General features: G+C 39.5%; 1 protein-coding gene across 2 annotated transcripts in view; it reads left to right on the forward strand.

Annotated features, from left to right (window-relative positions):
- The window catches only part of TRIO (trio Rho guanine nucleotide exchange factor), a 289,861-nt gene that overhangs the window by 227,002 nt on the left and 42,878 nt on the right, over nucleotides 1-19,981 (forward strand). For both annotated transcript variants that reach the window (XM_089516462.1, XM_089516461.1), the window contains exons 35-36: nucleotides 18,002-18,294; nucleotides 19,431-19,601. In XM_089516462.1, the coding sequence (XP_089372588.1) occupies nucleotides 18,002-18,294; nucleotides 19,431-19,601 (464 nt within the window). The remainder of the gene's footprint in view (nucleotides 1-18,001; nucleotides 18,295-19,430; nucleotides 19,602-19,981) is intronic.

Genomic DNA, 19,981 nt, shown 5'->3' on the forward strand with positions numbered 1-19,981 from the left:
CAGCACAGAGTATATTGAGGAGGGGGACATAGGACCCTTCAGCTGCTGTTGGATTTTAATTCTCAGCCCTAAGTGGGCCCTAGCCAGCACAATCAATGATGAAGGATTATGGGACTTGCAGCAACATCTGGATGGCCATACATCCCCCTCTTCTAGTGTACACAGGTGTCCATGTCAAGGATATTGCCTGTAGTTGTACTTCACATGATTTTGGTATGTTGTTCAAAAAGGCACATGTACCTTATCCAAAAGCAAACAACCAGTCTGCATCATTTTTTTCCCTTTCTTAGGTGGGTTTTTGCCACACATCCAGTAGCTGTTAAAATAAGCATCTTTTGTCCTCACACATAATGGAAGCAGTCTGATAAAGCATGAAAGCCAGACCATGTGGTGTACATGCCTTTGTCCTCCAATGTATTTCTGCCACTTCCCATGACTAAGCATCTGCTGTCTGAGAAGAATATCCCATTCTGCCTTATTGTAGGCACTGGTCCCATTCACCTGTTTATTTTATATCATTAACTGAGATTTATAAACTGACCAGTTGAAACACTTGACAGCCTTTCAGAAGGTTCCAGGGAACTAAACTGTTTTTATCTGCTGATTTTTTGATAGAGGAGGTTTAGGGTGACTCAAGATACAGATTGTAGTATATTGCTGCTTAAAAATTATGTACTTGGAGAACAGTATGCAGGAGAAGGTCATGGGTTACATATGAGCATGGAACAATTTCTTTCTCATACTAGAGAGTAACATTTGACAGACCCAAAGTTGCTTCACTCTGTGACTTACAAACACAATGTTAATGTGTGCATTCATTCATTCATTTCATTTGTATGCCGCCTTTCTCCCAGAGTGAGAGTCAAGGCAACTCCCCAAAAGAGTGCATTTTTAAAAAATCCTTAACAATAAAATGTTAAAACAGTTTAAAATCCCCAATTAAATGGTATAAAAGCATTTAAAAGACACATAGAAGTTTTAATAACACACACATCTCAATTAGAAGCTTCCTTGTTTACTCTTACACATTAAAAACCTGCTTAAACAAAAGGGTATTTGCCATACAGCAAAAAGAAAGTGGGGATGGGGCCAGTCTAGCCTCCCATGGAAGGTAGCTCCAGTGTATGTAATCTACACTTTGAGAAAACTGCTCATACGTACGAATTGCAGCATGTCACATTCTGGCTTGTCAGGTGCTATGTAGTAGGATAGATCCTCCAAATAGATCCTCCACTTCCTATCTATTATTCCTGTGCTGATGGTTGTCCAGACAGTTTTCATACATCTACAGAACCTTCCAGAAAGTCAGTTTCACACAGACAGTTCAGCCTTGATTTGAGGCTGCATGCTGCGACCATAGGTAGGACACTCTTTGGTCCTCCCTTTGGTGCTCAGCCTGTATTACCCTGGCCCCGGTGTTAACCCAAGTCAGTCCCCAGGTTGCCATGGGGACAGGCGAGTGTTTACACATCTGTCCCCACTCTGACCCAGGACCTGCTACCGTTGTGCACCTCTTACCTCTGGCTATTGTTGCTGCGAGTAGACCCCATCACTGTTTCTGATGTGGAAACAGGGCACCTGGCTGTAGTCACATGGCCAGGCACCTGTTTCCATGTCTAACTCGGCAGCGGGGATTTACTGACTTGCAGCAGCAATAGACGGAGGTAAGGGACACATGGGGCCATCTGATCAGCCAGGGTTTGCTGCGGGGTTTCCAAGAAACTCATAGCAAACTCTGCGTTAAGGCCCTTTTGCGATGGGATCAGGCCAGATCATCCAGATCCGCATCCGGTTGGTGAGTGTTAGCCTGCATCAACCAAACAGGACAAGAGGCCAGGGAGAACCCAGGCCTTTTGGCCTATGTGAACAACCCCATTGTTTTAAATTACAGTTCTTATTACCTATTGCCTAAGCTGGGTGGGTCTTCTAGGAGCTGAAGTCTAAAACATCAGGAAAGTTAATGGTTCCTCACCACTACCATAAACCTTAAAGCCTGGACTTTAGGTTTATCTTTTTCTGAAAAACCTAACAAGAATTAACAATTGAACATTGCAGAAATTCTTATTATTCCTTTCTCTTTGACAGAGTAGACTATGCTTCCTCTGTTTTATGCACACATTTAAGCTCATTTTTAACTTGCATATGTTTTGGTCTTAAGAACTGAGTTTACTGGATATTACTAATAACTTATTGTTGCCAAATTCAGACATCCCAGTTTACTATTTCTCAACAGGGTTTAGACAGCTTCTGATCTTCTGAATGTTGCTGGACTACAGGTTCCATCATCCTTCCACTTTGGCTATGTTGGCAAAGGGTGATGAGAATTGAAGTCCAGCAACATCTGAGGGCATGGCTTGCCCATCTCTGATTTGGAAGAGTGCAAAATTGAAGGAAGTATGTTCAACAAAAGTTGTATAATAACCTCTCTGAATGTTCATCTTCTTTTGAATGTTCATGGTTGCATCCAGTTTAAAAAAGTTTTACTAAAAATAGGTGTCTCTTATTGAGTACCATCTCCCAACATGCATAGTATATGTCTGTATAACTAATAATATGGTCAAGTATGCTGTAGTTGCATTTGACAAGTTATATGTGATTTTATGCTTCTTTCTGTGGATGAGTTTCCTAAATTTACAACTTTGAAAAAGGATCTCGAGTATAAAAGTTTCTGTAAAATGGCAAAATTATTGCTTTACCTTAAAGCAGTGGTTCTTAAATGCTGGGGCGGGACCCGGGCTGGGGAAGACTTGCTGAAAGGGGGGGGGGGGTAGACTTGGAGGATCTGATCCCTCCTCCGCCTCCCAAACTTTTTATGTGTAAAATTTACACATGCATTGAGTTGAATATTGAATTAACTTAAATAAAACTGTTCTGATTTGAATGATGTTATTTCCTTATAAAATGTTATAATATGAATATACATGAATATGTGAATGAAAATGTGCACACTAAACAAAATATTTTTATTCATATATTACAGTCTGGGGGGGGGAGCACAATGTCTGCTTGTGGATGTCAAGGGGGGGTCTCAAGAGTAAAATTTTTGAGTACCACTGCCTTAAAGCAAGTAGAGTGTGCCCTCCCCATATGCGGGGATCCATTCTGGAGGACACCCCCCCCCCCGCACATATGGAGAAAAATGCGTAAGCTCAAACCCCATTAGTTTCAATGGAGGGGTGTACCTGCTTTCAGCGCGGCATTCGCGCCATGGGCGGGCTCGCCATTCATTTTACTGCAGCTTGACCTTCTGCATAAGGTTAAAGCTGTATATAGCGCACCTGCTTATGGCACAGGCACACTTTATTAAGAGGAAGAGGAGAGGAAACTACGTTTTATCACTCTGAAATGATCACCAGCATTGGGATGGGCAATAAATATGTAAGCATCTACAGCATGGCGAACCTATGACATGCATGCCAGAGGTGGCACCCAGAGCCCTCTCTGTGGGCATATGTGCCGTCGCCCCAGCACAGAGTTTGCCAGAGTTTGTTACTGGTAAGCCAGAGGGACACAGCACTTTGCAATAAATAAGTGGGTTTTGGGTTACAATTTGGGCACTCGGCTTCTAAAAGGTTCACCATCACTGATCTACAGTAATGGAATCATGTCATTTCATCTTGTGAGGTATTGTAAAAAAATTTTTGTATTATTATTTCAAGGATTTATATCCCACCTTTCTCTCACAATGGGGTTCAATTTTTCCCTTCTGTTTACATGTAGATTCTGGTTGTCATCATTCTGGTGGTCACTGGATATTAGTACCAAAAAAAGTTCACAATTCACAGTTTTCAGGCATGTAATCCCTAACTCATTTTGAGAATGTCACACATCCAGTTCATGAGTTAGCAATATGCTTTTTTGATCATATTAGCTAACTGGAAAGCCTCAGTGCTTGATGGACTGACTCCTCATTCTTCAGAATGTGAAGTACAGTATTAGAAGTGTTAGTAACTGAGCAGCAGACTCCTCATAGGGACAAATGAGCTGAGTAAGAATTTGCCTGAACTTCAGTTAGGCTAGTTACGGTAAGGAATAAGCCCTCACATCTGGCTATTCCCACGTGTGAGCCTGAAATCTGGAACTGTGCTGGGCAGTGAATCAGAGGAGAGCATCCCCTGAAGGGAGTCTCTGTGCTGAAGCTCAGACAAGAGGCTTTTAAAAAGCTGAAGCCTTAAATATATTCTGCCTTCAACTCTTGGTTAGGAAGCTCTTAGTGTGAAAAGGAGAACAGCTGTGTGTGGAAATCCTCTTTCGGGAGCGTATGCAGAGGTGCGGGACAGAATTTTGCCACAGCTCACAGCATACCATGTCAAACAGAGTGGAGCAAGTGGACACCCTGGAATCACTTCATTCTCCATACTGTGGAAATGGACAACCTGGAAGTTGTAAATACTGGATCCTGGACTTAGGTATCAAGCCGGGGGGGGGGGGGGGTGCTAAATATTGGTGGAAGCAGAGCCAGGACAGAAAGCTTTTTTTTCCCCCATTACAGAAGCAGATGTGTTCAGTGAACAGTTCAGCCTGAGCCTGATGAGCGAAAGGCTTAAGGAAAGAAAGGGGAGATCTAATATACTTAGAAAACATTCTGAGAAGCCAATTAGAATTTTGTCTTTAGAAGAGATAGCATCTTTTTCATTTGTTGTATATATTAATGGGAAATTGACAAGAAAGGAATGGAGAAGCTGGCATTGCTGTAACTGTAAATAATATTAAACTCTAGCAGAATAAAGGCACATGCTGTGTGCATGAAATAAGGGAGATGAGAGGAAGATGCATTAATCCAGGGTGTTCTGGGTTGCTTTTTTTTTCTTTACAAAACTTGAAATCTTCTCCAGAAAGTATAAGTGGGGATATATGAAAATGAGATACGCCAATCAAATACAATCTCAAACTAAAAATATAGGGATAGATGGATAGATATGTTCATTTAAAATATTAGTGCCAAATTAATTTTTTACAGCACATTATCACAAGAATCACGAAACAAATGGCACCAGATTTTCCATCTTTACCAGACTATTCATGACTCTCAGTATTATGAGATGTCTTGACTGGTTCCAATAAGAGTTTATTTTCAGGGAATGGATAGACAATGTTTAACTTGCCTAAACTTAAACTGAGTTACTTCAAATAGATAAATGATTTTGTTTATTGATAAAACCTCATTAAATGAATGTAGACTATTAAGATTTGTATGTGTGTGTGTGTGTGTGTGTGTGTGTGTGTGTGTGAAAGATGTGGATATACTTGAATGTTGTCTAGTAAACAGAAGTTGGAAGGATTTGCATTAAAAGCTTTGAATTAACTTCTTGAATCCATTGTCATTGAGTTTGACTAAAATGTCTTTAGGTCATTTTATGTTTCCTAGGAACAGGCTCCAGATACTCTTAGGATGTGTGATATACTAACTTTAACATGTATATCTTGTTCCTAAGTATGTTTCTATAAATGTATGTTTTACTGGATGTGGAGTTTGTATGCCAACGTCCCCAGGAATGAATTAGCAATGAACAGATATCTAATGAACGTCCCAGATGAAGAACCTAGCATATACTTTTCCTTTTATTCTTATATATAGTGCAAGTGTTCTGCTTATATTTGGTGAAAACTGTGTGGTTATTACAGTACTGTTCATAATGAATTGCAGCTCCTGAAATAGAGTAGTCTTTCCCGAGGAACGTCTTACCTCTTTCTAGCTGCACTACTTAACAGAAATGTTTCTCAGATGTTACAGACTGCTGTGCCACTGGGATAGGTACTGTACTAAACCAGGTAGATGAGCACATTTAATTGCCTGCTATATTTGCTAACCTAGGCTTGTAGCATGCACATGCTGGTCATGATCAAGAGCACATGTATGCACCTTGTTTTTTGATAGAGGTTTGAATCATACTGGATTTTTGAGGAGGCTAAGGTGGGAAATGCAAGTTTAGAAAACAAATTACAACAAATTATAAGAGAGAACTTCTTTAATGCACCAATCATTATCTTAAATCTTTTTCTTTTGACCAATGAACCACGTGTTAAATTGTGCTACAGATGAAATTACAATAGTGACAGTGCAAAGACACCTTTTATGCACTGATATTTACTTCATTCTTTAATCCTTGTTACTTGGACTGGGTTTCAAAACCTCCAGATTTTAGTAATAATTATTGCAAATATATTTAATTACTCCAAATATTGGTGGAAACAAATAAAAACCCACTCTGTGGTTTACCTATTTAGCAAATATTTCATAATTCCAGTAGTAAACTAGGGCTGCTGAGCCACCAGATAGGAAGCTTCTGTGTTTTTCCTTGTCTCTTTTTGGTCTGTGAAGAACTTCTGGAAGATGCTCTGGTGGCAAGTCAACAGGAATATTTATGAGATTATTAACTAAAAACTGATTGAATACTTTTTCACACATTAAATGAGTATTGAAATTAGGAAGATATGACCTCCATGTGATCCATGGAACTTCCATTTAAAACTGACAGAACCTTTCAATTTGACTTTCCCCCAGACATCTGTAGTGACTAAATCAGGCTTTGCAATATTGAAATGTGTGGAATAGCTGGGGAACAAGCAAGTTTTTTCACTAAAATTCTTCATAGAGTACTAAAATTGAAGCCAGTTTTAAAATCTAGATTAAAAATCTTTATGGTTTGATTATTATGCTGTAGTGATGTTAAAATAAAAGGGCAAGCAAGCCATTGCTGTTTCTGGAGAAAGGAAAAGAGGGTGGGGAGGGAAATATAGAAAAGAGAAACTCTTGCCCCAGATGTAAGCAGCTACAAGTAAATGCATGAAATATTGGTGGAAGGTAGCCAAATATATCATTTCAGAGTGCTAATCATCCGCAAAAGACTTAACTTCATAATTAGGGGGAAAATACTTTACCTCTAAGGATCACTGGAGTGCAGAATTGCTGGTTTGCTTGTGTAACTTCCTCATGTTATAACTATGTTGAGTATTTTACAATAATAAGAAGTGTATCCCTCAGTGCCATCATAGGAATTCTTTTTACCTCCTTAACGAATCAAATGAATCCATTTATTTGATGAACTATAATAATAATATAATATAATAATAATAGATTTATTTCTAGCCCGTCCAATCATGAAGAATCCGGGTGGGTTACAACAATAAAATACAACAAATTACAATAGAGTTAAAAAATCAAACCTATAAAGACAAGGAATAATATATGAAAATCCAATAATATTTTGAGGGCACCATGTTGGTGAAATTATAAGAGAAGATTTCAAATTTCCCTATATTTAGTAATTTAATCCTACTTGAGTGTATATTCATAGAGGTTGATGCAAGTAAGCTATAGCCACCTCATTCTAGCTATGACGATACACATATGAAGGTTGCACACATTCTGAAGTACTGAAGTACCTATCCATGTGACTGTTAATAACCTCCAACATTTTACAGATGAAAGCTTTGACTGTGGATAAGCAACATCAGAATGTAGTCAAGATGGTAAAAGTTATTGATGAGGAAAAACACACAAACTGGGAGAAGCTGTGGAGGTTTTCCTTTGTCTGAGTCTACTGGGAAGGGCAAGATTCTATCTTTCCCCTCACTGAATTAACTGAGTGCAAACTAGTTTTATACTTTGGACTCTGTTTGTAGTAATTAAAGTAAGCTGAGGACAAAGGAGGAAAGGGAGGGAGAGAATGAAACTGAAATGCTTTAAAAGGAGCTGAAAAAGTGGGACCACAGAACATTAATCTGGACTATCCTTGCCAGATTTGGAGTGCATGCTATTATTTCAAGGAGCTGCACTTCTAATTCAGTGCATCTGGTCCCTATAGTCAAAATGCATTCCAGTATCCTACTGTGAGAGCCAGCATGGCGTAGTGGTTTGGGTGTTGGACTGATACTGAGGACCAGTGCTTGAATCCCCACTCAACCATGGAAACCCACTGGGTAATCTTGGGCAAGTAGCACTAAGCCTCAGAGGAAGGCAAAGGCAACCCCCCTCTTGCCAACAACATCCCATGATAGGGTCACCTTACTTTCACCATAAGTGAGAAATTACTTGAAGGCACACAACAAATCCTCCTCTAGTCCCCAACATAGTCTGAGACATGGTTATGTCTTTTCAAGGATCATTAAGTCATTACATTTATATGCTGTCTTTCCTCGCCACTATTGCCTCATAGAAACCCTGAAAATAAACAATCAGCTCAAATTCAACAGCTCATCCGGAACTTGAACCTGGCTCTCCCAAGTCCCAGGACACCACTCAACCATTATGCTACATTGATTTGGGATTGTGTATGTCATTTCACCATGGTGGAAGAGCTAGTAGCTGCTGAACAGAGGGAGCTGGTAGCTCTGATGAGCACAGAGAGAGAAAGAGATAGGTTTGACTCATGTCCAGCTCCCATGGTAGTAATGTGCTCTGTATTTTATTGGAACAGTTGATTCTGGTTGTGCTTTGGGACACCTTATGCATTAAAATGAACTTTTTTTTCTCACTCCCTACCTAACATTCATATCCATTCTGACAATTGTGCACGTATGTAATATATCCTTTCTCTTCATTCTTGCGGATCGTATTACCATGGAATGATTGCTGGGAAAGGGCGCTCAGGAAAAGAGGGTGAATGTTGGAATGCAGCAAACTAACCCATCTAGCTGACAGAGTGGTGTAACTCTTGGATATGAGCCAGTTCTTAAAGAAGCATGTAGCCCTGGCCTTTGTGGCACAGATGGAAGTTGTTAAATGTGTTGCTTTAGACCCACACCAGAGTCGGCCAGAACAATGGGCTGCAAAACCTCTCCTGGAACAGAGCACATCTGGGTGCTGTAGAGAGGCATGTCTGGTGGTTAATACAGTGCAGGCCCCATTTTCTTTCCTACCTCTCAGTGGGGACCTTTTGAGCACTTTTGTGCCTAGTTCATAAATAGGAAGCTACTGTTGAAATCTCATTTTGGGAGCCCTAAGTTTTAAAGTAAAATCCCTATTTTTATGTGTCTACATTAGAAAGAGTGTCCAAATAAATAACTAAAAGGACATGTGGTTTTCAGTATACAGAAGAATGTTCTGTTACACTTGAAATTGTTTGATAATGTTTAAATTATTTTCAGAGTTTTAAAAGGTACGTGGGTCCACCCTGATAAACATTTGCAGTCTGAGTTACAATCAGAGCTTGTAAACATTATTTTTTGGACCACAGTTAACAGAATCCCCAACCAGCACAGCCAATGGTCATGCTTACTGGGAGATTAAAACAAGTTCTGGTTTGAATATGATGACAGACCCTCATTGTCATCTTCTCACCCATTATTCATTTTAAATATCATTTCTTTCCAGCATACTTCAGGGCTAATTCATGTAAGCATGCCTATATAGCATCATGTCATTGATAAGAAATGGTAGCTCAAATATGAATAAGCTGTTACTAATCAGACAGCATCATTAAATTGAGGAAATCTGAAGTTCACATTCTTTCACCTCACAGTGCTTTTGTATGGAGTCAATTAACACATTTGCTCCAGATCATCAGTGATGGCTACATACACTTAGCCCTCCTTATCCATGACTTTTTTATCCTTGGATTCAAACATCCACAGCTTGAAAATATTCCAAAAAAAGTCTAAATTCCAAATAGCAAGCCTTGATTTTCCATTTTATATAAGGGACACCATTTTATTATGCCATTGTATTTAATGGGACTTGAGCATCCACAGATTTTGTTATCCATGGGGGAGGGCATCCTGAAACCACACCCCAGCAGATAACAAGGACCCACTGTATATGCAAAACAGTTTAAAAAACCCCTTTTTAAAAGGGGGCCCAAGTTACTTGTGGGAGCACCTCTCCCTACACAATCTGCCCCACACTCTCAGAACAACCGGGAAGAATTTACTAGAATACCATAAGATCAAGTTAATGACAACTTCCCATAGAGCATTCACTGCTATGGCCCCTAAATTGTGGAATAGCCTACCGTCTTATTACCACCTTAGATGCCTTTAAGAAGGCACTTAAGACAGAAATTCTAGTTCTCCCCACTGAGCTAACACCAACTTGAGATATGGGGTGACCCACACTGGGGGAAGTGCATAGGAGAAGAAAACCTCTCTCCCACAGAAATGTTTCCCAATCCTAGTCTGCCTGGCTGCTAACAACCTTGTATTTCATAGGCCCAACTTTTGACCTTGGAGTCATTAGGACAATACTCTATTAGCTCTACCTAAAAGACCCAGGTCTTTGTGCATTAGTTCTTCAGCCTGAGAAGGAGGTCCACCATCGCTCTCATGCCAGGCGTTTGATATGGAGAAGAGGACCTTAGAAGATAAGCTTTTTTCCCTCCATGATCGAACATTCAAGTTCGATGAGTATTGAGAAAGCTAACATTCTTGAAAGTTCTCCCCCAAAAAGGAGTCACCCCATCAAGTATTTGAATGTAGTCATTACCCTACCTCATCCTTTCAGCTGTATATTGGCCATTGCCTTGAAACCACTTCCTCCAGATTAATCCCAGTGACTTCATCATGACTATTGCAGAATAAGTGTGTTTGTGGGTTTGTTGCCCCTTAATATTCCCCACTGGTTTAGAAGTGGATCTTTTGTTCTTTTGCGTGTTTCAGGAGGAGAATGCAGAAGCACAAAATGTTGATAAGAGATCCTGGTAGAGCCCCAAGGAATAGATTACTAATGCTTCCAAATGAAGCATACTAACTTACCAGTACATGATTTCTATTTTAATTCTTTAAAGTACTGTGCATTTTATGTGCTGTATATAAATGAATGTACAGATAAGGTAATGGTGTATATTACATGATAGAGAAAGAGCTAAAGTTACCATTAAATGTACTGAGTATTTCTTTGATTCACAACTTACTTACTTACTTACTTACTTGTTTTACTGTAGCTTTCTTCCGGCATGGGAGCAGGTTCAAATAATCTTGAAAAAAATCAGCGAAAATATTGTTTTATAAAAGTTGAAAAATGAACAACAATTCTGTTATGAAATGAATGAATGAATGAAATGAAATTTTATTTATATACCGCCGTTCCAATGATCACTCGTGGTTAAAAACAGTTAAAAACACTTTAAAGCATAATTTAAAAGATTAAGATACAGCACACCACTTTCAAACACCCTTCTGTTATATTATTTAAGAATCAGAGACTTATCTAAATAAAAAAGTCTTTGTCTATCGGTAGAGAGAGAGCATAGCAGGGGCCAGCTACACTCCAGTGGAAGAGAGTTCCACAGTCTGATCGTAAAACTGTGTTGGCTAGACTAGGGAGTGAAAGAACAGCAACACTAGCAATAAAAACAATGATACTTCTGTTTACTGCACTCATGTTTTACATACTGAAAATAATTTGAATGTATAATCTTTTAAAAGGTATCACTTGAAGCAGCCTAAAATGTTAGATAATTTTGGGTTTAAAGCAAAATAGCAATGCCCTTATTTATTTATGTTTGTCCTTATTGGGGGAGGGTGTTGATATTATTTCGATAAAGGCTGTACCCATACACGCTGCAGCAACAACTTCATTTGACATGTTTAGAAAAATGCTGTTAGCCAGGGGAGTAGGAAATAATTCAGTTTAAAAAAAAAACCTACAGTGGGTTGCATCTTCTTTCTTCCTCAGCCCTCAACACCACAGTTGATCAGAAAACATCATGACCTGAAATTGCAAAATGCAGGAATACCAAAAATAACATATGCTTAAAATGGCACTCTTGGCACAGTCATGCTAAACAGGTCCTGTAGTAAAGAGATATTTTGCCAGAAGAAAACCTTCAGTCATATCTGTACAAATCCCAAAGCTCTGTTTCCAGTCTGGAACAAGGACTACCTTGGCTATATTAACAATAACATATAAAGTGATGCCTGATCCAGTAATGTGGGGACCCTTTGTTCTTCGATACTAGCAACATGAGTGATTCTTTCTTCCCTTCTTTTTTTTCTCCTGTACTTTGGCAAGCATTCTGTTTTGGGGAAAGAGTTGAAGTTCCATTTCCTCTTAAGAGTGGGATTATTACACTGAGAAGGTTAGGAGCTCATAAAAGTACATCTGGGATATTGAGGGGGGAGAGATGCGGCAGTTGCTTTGCAACATGTTAACATGTGTACTTTGTTAATTCTTTCTCTCTCCATAGCTCAGTTCTTTTGTACTCTTGCCTGCCTTTAATACTGGTGAGAATAGGGTAGAGAGGCAATACATGCAAATGCCTTCTAGTTCCTGCAATAAGACTAGTCAGGAGCCAGCAACACAGGTCTCTTTTCTGTTTAGGTTTAGATCACTATATAAAAGCAGGCTCCTAAATAACAAATAGCTGGTAACTACAGTGATAAGAGGGAGCTGCTGGAAAGGAAAGGAGACATTTCCACCAGCAGAATTCCTCAACCAGATTCCAGCCAAAATATCCAACAGGGAGCTTTTCATTTGTTTGTTTGTTTCCCCTTGAACAAGAAAGCAAATATCTCTCTTAGATCTTTGGCTGTCAGACTTGTTCACATGTATTACACAGAGAGAGATACATACATATATGCATATATATGCACAGTATAGAATGGAGACATTTTATGTGTTCGCCTAAAATATGTTAGACCTGTATCTCTTAGCTATACTAGGTGATCAAACAGATTTGGCCATGGCAAAGTGGAGGTCACCTTGATTGTGTATGAAATAGTCCTCCTTTGTTTTTTCTCTTCATTGATTAGCTCCAGCTGTCACTCATGCCCCAGGGGAGAGGGTGCCGCAGTGCCCCTAAGTACAGTAATGCAGCCATTTCATGATGTCAGATGGCTTGATCTGTTGGGTGTAATGCATGTCTCCAGGGACTACTCCTCAGCAAGCCCATATAGTATATATGTAGCATCTGGCTTTTAGAAAGTATTACATGGTGTACTTGAGCACTTCACTATTTGCTTGTGTACTCGCTCGCTCCATGTGTGGTGTGTGTTTACTTGTCTATGATAGGTTAAAACTGAGGGGCTTTAAAGGCCACAGGTATATTCCTACCCCTTGTGCTTCTGTTGAACATACGTTTTGCATTGCTGGAAAATCAGAGACAAGGTCTAGTTCACAATATTTTTTGTGTCTGTTAATACGCGTGAAAAGCCCATAAAAAGGACATGAAGATGATTAACTGCCATCTGATTGAGCTCTATACTGTATCTGGTAATCAGAAGAGTAACACATGGTGACCAAGACTAGTAGCCAGTGACACATTTATAGTTTTCAACAGTCTTTTGCTTATGCATATTACATTTCTCCACCAGTGCTTTCTCATGTGTTATTTGGGAATTACCATGGTCCATGGCTAGTCTTAAGAACTGTATCTGTCTGTGTGCATGCTTGGATAGATTTAGTTTTCAAAGAACTCTCCTATGATACGTGAATCTAACAGCAGTTACCATTAAATATGGAGCTTGGAATGGGATAAACTTTACAAGCCTTGATATGCCCCAACGGGATCTGTGCCTATTAAATGTAGATGTGCTACTTGGAATTGCCATAGAACTCATTTTATTTATCAGCTTTTTCAAATCCCATTTCCAAGAAGCACGGGGCAGTATAATTGTATACGTACACTACCCACACATTTAGTGAGGTATAATGGGGTGTACTACAGCAAGAAAAAGAGATGGAGCCAGTAAGCACAAAGTAGGCATTTGAACCTGGCTCAGTTTGCTTTTTTAGGTAGGGGAAATGTATGGTCCTCAAGGTGTTGTTGGACTGCAACCTCCATTATCATTCACCATTAGCTGCTGGTCAGGGCTGTTGAGAGCTACAATGCAGCTTTATCTGGAGAGCCACATGTTCTCTACTTCTGCACTACATTGCATTATCTCAGCTCTGTTTAGCTGATATCAAGCCAAGTCTTACAGTGTGATTTTCAAGATATCAGACACTGTCTGAAGAAGAGAAACTATAGTCATGGGCTAGATAACTGAACACTGCTTGAGTTCAAGTTAAACCTGCAGTTAATTTAATATTATTTCAACTGGACAGAAAAGGCTTTTTCTTATGAGTTGGAAAATGGCTTGTTTCCCATGTCAACAAAAAAGGAAATGACTTCAGGTTGGTTTCTGTCCAACATGTTTGTGCCTAAGTGCTTTATACAGTTCAGCTGTAAGAGACTTCTAAGGGGACCACTTCCTACATCAGTTTCAATTTTATATGGGAAATTTGTATGTAGACTGGGGCAGGCAAAATGTCGGCTACATGCATGATTTTTAAAAAAATCATGCCACTGAATGTTTCAGACATAAACCACTGCCTTCCCACGAAGTCACCAAGCCATTATGTCCTTTGCTATCGAAGCCATTACCCTTTGCCCCCTGAGCACTTGACTTCTCTTCCCTTCCCTCAACCCAAGGTGTATCCTTTCTATCTCTGGTTATACTGACTATATGTGAAACCACATGGTGTAATGAGAGCTTGCATGATGTAGTGGTTTAAGTGTTGGACTAGGACTCCAGGAGATCAGGGCTTGAATCCCCACTCAGCCATGGAAACCCACTGGGTGGCCTTTGGTAAGTCACACTCTCATCCTTAGAGGAAGGCAACAACAAACATCTTCCCAATAAATTTTGCTAGGAAAACAACAACAAATGACAACAAGAAATTTGCAACAAAGCATGCAATAGCTGCTTGTTACATGTGAAGATCTACATTGTATATCTTGAGGTGTGACAAGTAGCCATTTCTTATTTTATTGCATATGTGGGCAGTACAATAGCACCTAACATTTATTTTCTCAGTTTAGATTTTTAAGGCACTTCTCATATGTTCTGTGCAACTTTTGCTATAGCCATGTAAAATTTGCTAGCAGTTTATTCTCATATTGAAGATAGAATGCTGGGCTGGGTTGAGAGTTAATGGTTTGTCTGTTCTCACTAGGTGAGAACTTGGTGAACTCTTTCTCCACACAAGACTGGAACTTGGCTGACTCCCTTATTTGTACTCTTAGCTGCTACATGATGTTTCTGTCAAATGTATAGACCCAGGAAGGCCTGGATAATTACAGATCCCTGTGTAGACATGGTATGAATTAGGCAACAAATGTGACTATACCATGGCCTCCATATGCTTTTCTTGAATTGACATGAAGTTTATGGAGGAAATGGTTCTGTGGGAAGTTTTCCCCAGTGGTGTTTTTGTAAAACCTTACCCCCCCCCCCCACCTGTGTTAAACCATTATTAAACCACTGTTGGTTTTGAAGCCTTAGCCATGGTGTGTCACCAAAATTTAGGGGTAAAGTTTAACAGGTGTGTTTCAATGTGTGACCATTGGCTGTCCACGTCTACAGATGAGGTATAGTAATCCAGTCCTTTGCCAGGTGAGCGGGACATGATCTTGGGTAACCTCTCCTGAATTGTAGCCTTTCCTGACAGTGTATACTGTGGCCAGTAGAGTTTCTTGCCAGCTGTGTGCAACCTGATCTTATGGTCTCCTTTTGTATCACTGGCTGTATCACATTACAATATGGTAAGAAACATGCAGTGTTCTTCTAAATCATCTGTGGAACATATTGTTTGCATCACACCAAGGAGATTAGCTCAGCAGTTGATCAGAAAACATCATTCAGCACAACCCTGAAACATAGAAGAACATCTCCACCCCAAGTATACTTCATAGCTCTTTGTCTAAGCCGTGCTTTCTCTTCATTACACTATACCAGTGAGATAACAAAGGAAGGGCAAATGACATAAGTCCAGGAAGTTTGAATACCAGCTTTTCTTTTCTTTTTTGTCTTTTGAATAGCAAGTTGCCACTCCCATTTTTAGTATTAAATTTATTTCCAATAGCAGATAGTTATGCTGCAACAGCATGAATGACAACCCTAACCTATATGAATTACATTTTTCCCTTGGTTAATAGAAAGTGTGCCTATGTGTGGTGTGTTTGTCTAGGGGAACATTTAGTTGTGGGAAAATATTAAATCTGATTAATTTGCTGATATATTTCCATGGGAACAAATAGGTTTTCTTCGTAGTCTCTGGCATTACCTTAAAAATTAAAGTTGACTGGACTGGAAATGAACAAGACAATCTGAACTAGGTACCTTTCATTCTTCAGGAGACAGAGCATGATTAATTTTAAAACAAAACCCTATTTACAGATGGTCAAAACTAGATTTTTTTTAGTTTTAGGTTGAGTGGGTTAATGGTGTCAGTTGCTTGGCTAGAAATATTTTGTCATCATTGTGGTCACAGCTTGTCTATCATACTTTTTTCATATTTAAAAAAAAATTCTGTGGACTTTATATGAACTTCGACCTCCATTAGCAAAGGCACATATGGAGCTGTACTTCAGGCTTAAGAAGAGAGCAGTAAATTATCCCTTGGAGGGTTTATGGATAGTCTAAACAAAAGTGAACCCTTGAGTAATCTGATAAAAGGGTAAGAGAGTCCCAAAGGCTCATCTGGTGTCTGTATTTATGACTGTTTTTATGAACTTGGACAATATCTTTGGCTAAGCTTGGATGGATATAAGTTCCATTTGAAGACTTAGAGGGAAGAAGATGCTTATCATCTTCTGAATGGGAAGTAAGAGAATAGCTGCGCATCTTCATGAAAATTCATAGGACTTTAAAATAGATCAGTACAGCAATAACTATGTAATCAGTTTGCTTATCAAGCTTTATATAAATGCTGGTGATCGTATTTTCAGAATGCAATGCATTGTCACGATCCTTTCTCACCCTTCCCCACCCCCAAAAGAGGATTGTATTTAACAATGATGCTGAGGGTATTACTTTGGGCATATAATTAAGTTTTGTAAAGTATTAATTCATCTTTTAAGAAAACCATTGAATTTCTTGCTGTTATGCATGTAAAGATTACAGTTGGAAGATGACAGATTACAGTGCCTGTTGCAGTCTCAGAAGACAGTGAGGAGGATGATTGAGATTTCTAGTGGATTAGGGAGAGATTCACTGCCCTTTATAGCATTATATCCTTCTCTGTCACTCATAAGGCATAAATACATTTTACAAAATAATTTTTAAAGCAAAAAATAAATTATGTAGGAGAAATTAGGCCATTATGCTGTGATTACCTAAATTATACAGGGAAAAGAATTTGGAGAACAGCTTTCATAGAATCATAGAATAATAGAGTTGGCAGAGACCACAAGGGCCATCCAATCCAACTCCCTGCCATGCAGGAAATCTCAATCAAAGCATCCCCAACAGATGGCCATCCAGCCTCTGGCCATGACTATGTGCCATATGTCAAAACTTGGCTAAAACCCTCCTCTCTCATGTGGTGGTTCTATGTCCAGGAAACAAGGGTGGTGTTAATGGAGGGGATGGCTCAGTCATTTGAGTCCCCTTTGCGAATCTAAAGTGGCACAAGACTGAGAATCATTGGCATTATATCAATGAATATAAGATCTCATTACCTTACTATTGTATTGTATTGTTCAGTTGTTAGGCGGCATGATATTGTGTGCATTAATGATGTGCCACTTGCAGTGTGATGTACAAATAACACGAGAAGATGTGTCATACATCTTCTGGTGTGTAGTAGTAGGTGAATTTTGAAGCGGACTAAGTGTTTTTGAATTATATACAACTTGCAGTCGAGATGGGGTGGGCACAGAAATTACTTTACTAATCAAAATCAGCCTCTTATCAATTCACATATGGTTACTAGGTGAGCATGGATGAGATTCATTCCCCAGTATCTTCACCAATATAAATTAAAATGATAGTGTACAGAATTCAAACATCAGATCTGCTTGGGACTCATTAGTGCCAGCATAGGTACTTTTCCTAGGACCCACAAGGTTGCTGGTTGATACATTAGCAGGTAACAATATATGGTAGTATAGTGGCCACAGTCTGAATTAATAGTTGAGTACTTACATTGGGACGTTCATGGGCAGTGTCAACAAATTCAGTCTCAGTGTCACTGTTGCCCATGTTTTCACTCTAGATGTCTTTCGGTTGCTGATAAGTGGGGGGGTTTCCTTCATTTTTTTCCCTTCTACCTAAAATGTTCCTCTATTTGTCTTTTCAGATTCACTTTCAGTTTCCAGCAATGATGCCAGCCCTCCTGCCTCAGTAACATCACTCCAGCCCCATATGATTGGGGCACAGAGTTCCCCGGGCCCAAAGCGTCCCGGCAACACCCTGAGGAAATGGCTCACTAGCCCAGTGAGGCGACTTAGCAGTGGAAAAGCAGATGGCCATGTGAAGAAACTGGCCCATAAACATAAGAAGAGTCGAGAAGTCCGGAAAAATGCTGACACTGGCTCTCAGAAGGACTCTGATGACAGTGCTGCTACACCACAAGATGAAACCATAGAAGAGGTATGTGTGTTCACGAGTAGTAATCTTTTATGCTGATGTTGATGGTGGCCCAGTTTTTAAACTGGAATGCTGGCTATGTACAGGCAATTGAGATAAGGTGTTACAGCTCCTTATCTGATTATTATTTTTTTCTTCAGAGAAGACTCAGCTTGCACTCTGTAGGGTGAGGGATTGCTAGTCAATTTGACCAATGGAAAGGTATTGTGGGAGCTGTATAAAGCATCCAGGGGCACCACAGTGTTTGAGTCACTTTTTCTACAAGCAAAGACATTTTTTTGTTTTCAGTTGCTGCCAAAACCTTTAGCAAGCAATTTGTTTGCTAAATCTTCTACAGCACTATTCCATAAACAACCACATCTGGCTCTTTTCATTCCTCAAAATGTGTTGTTCCATTTCTATTTACTCTGTTTCATGGTAAATAGAGAGAATAATGTGGAACAACTTAACTGTTGGGGAACATTTGCACTTTGTCATTGCTACCCTCATTGATATTTTATTCTGAGGTCCTGCAGAACTGAGACAGAAGGTCAGTAAAAATAACTCTTAACTAACTTCAGCCAACAAAGATTCGAGGAGGGGTAGTAACAGCAGGAAAAGATCTGGGATTAAAGTTTACCTCATATGTTTTAGAGTTATTACTCTTTTCTTATTGTTAATGGTTTTGACATGGAGGCATGAGCTTTGACTTACCATATTGACACTGCACATAACAATACCATAGTTCAGCTAAATAATCTTGGCCATATTGATAACAAGTGTATGATTAAACTCGAATCCTACCAGATATGGTCAGTCATCAGGGATTGACTAGTAAACCACAGGGGCACTATATTGGAGACCTCATCTGTCTTTGTTGTTTTGGCCAGCAATTAATGTGTTTCTTCCATGACCGAAGTAGAAGTCTTGCTTCATTCACCAAGGAGCTAAAATGAGCTGAATTTGCCACATAATAAATACTAGGAGAGTAGAAGGCTCTACAGAAAGCTCTCAGGCCTGAGCATTTTAAAGTGTGAATAGTATACTACTCTACTATATAGGCTTGTCGTAAGTGTTGCTGAGGTAGTCTCTATGAGACACTTTCAACACCAGGTAGAGCACTGTATAAATCATAAGCATTATTATCATTATACTTGCAGAGAGGGCGAAATGAAGGCTTGAGCAGTGGTACACTCTCCAAGTCATCCTCATCAGGCATGCAGAGCTGTGGAGAGGAAGAAGGTGAAGAAGGTGCTGATGCTGTGCCACTTCCACCTCCAATGGCAATTCAGCAGCACAGTCTACTCCAGCCAGACTCACAGGATGACAAGGTAAATGCAGTGAAAAAGAAGACTTCTACCCATGGCAGCATACTGTGTATCTAGTGTTCAAAGCCAGCAATGTCAGATCCCAGAACATGACAGAGAAATATGGGCATATCCAAATGAATATTCTTGGAACAGAATGGCGGTTTTGCATAATTTTTCATTTTGCTATCATTTATTCTCTTTTTACCAGGGCTTGAAAAGGTGCACAGCTATACCAGGATAACAAAGCCCTACCTCCAAATAGTAGAAATGTTAGCCCTCTCTCTGGCCTCTGAGTTATAAGCCAACTTTATCCTTGCCTTTTGTCAGGATATCTTCTCATCCTTCAGTGATAACATTGTAAAGCTGACATCTGTACTCAGTGCACATATTATACTCTTGGT

The sequence above is a fragment of the Sceloporus occidentalis genome, unplaced genomic scaffold (genome assembly GCF_023333645.1).
Source record: "Sceloporus occidentalis isolate IW3139 unplaced genomic scaffold, rSceOcc1.0.p SCAF_3, whole genome shotgun sequence".
NCBI lineage: Eukaryota > Metazoa > Chordata > Lepidosauria > Squamata > Phrynosomatidae > Sceloporus > Sceloporus occidentalis.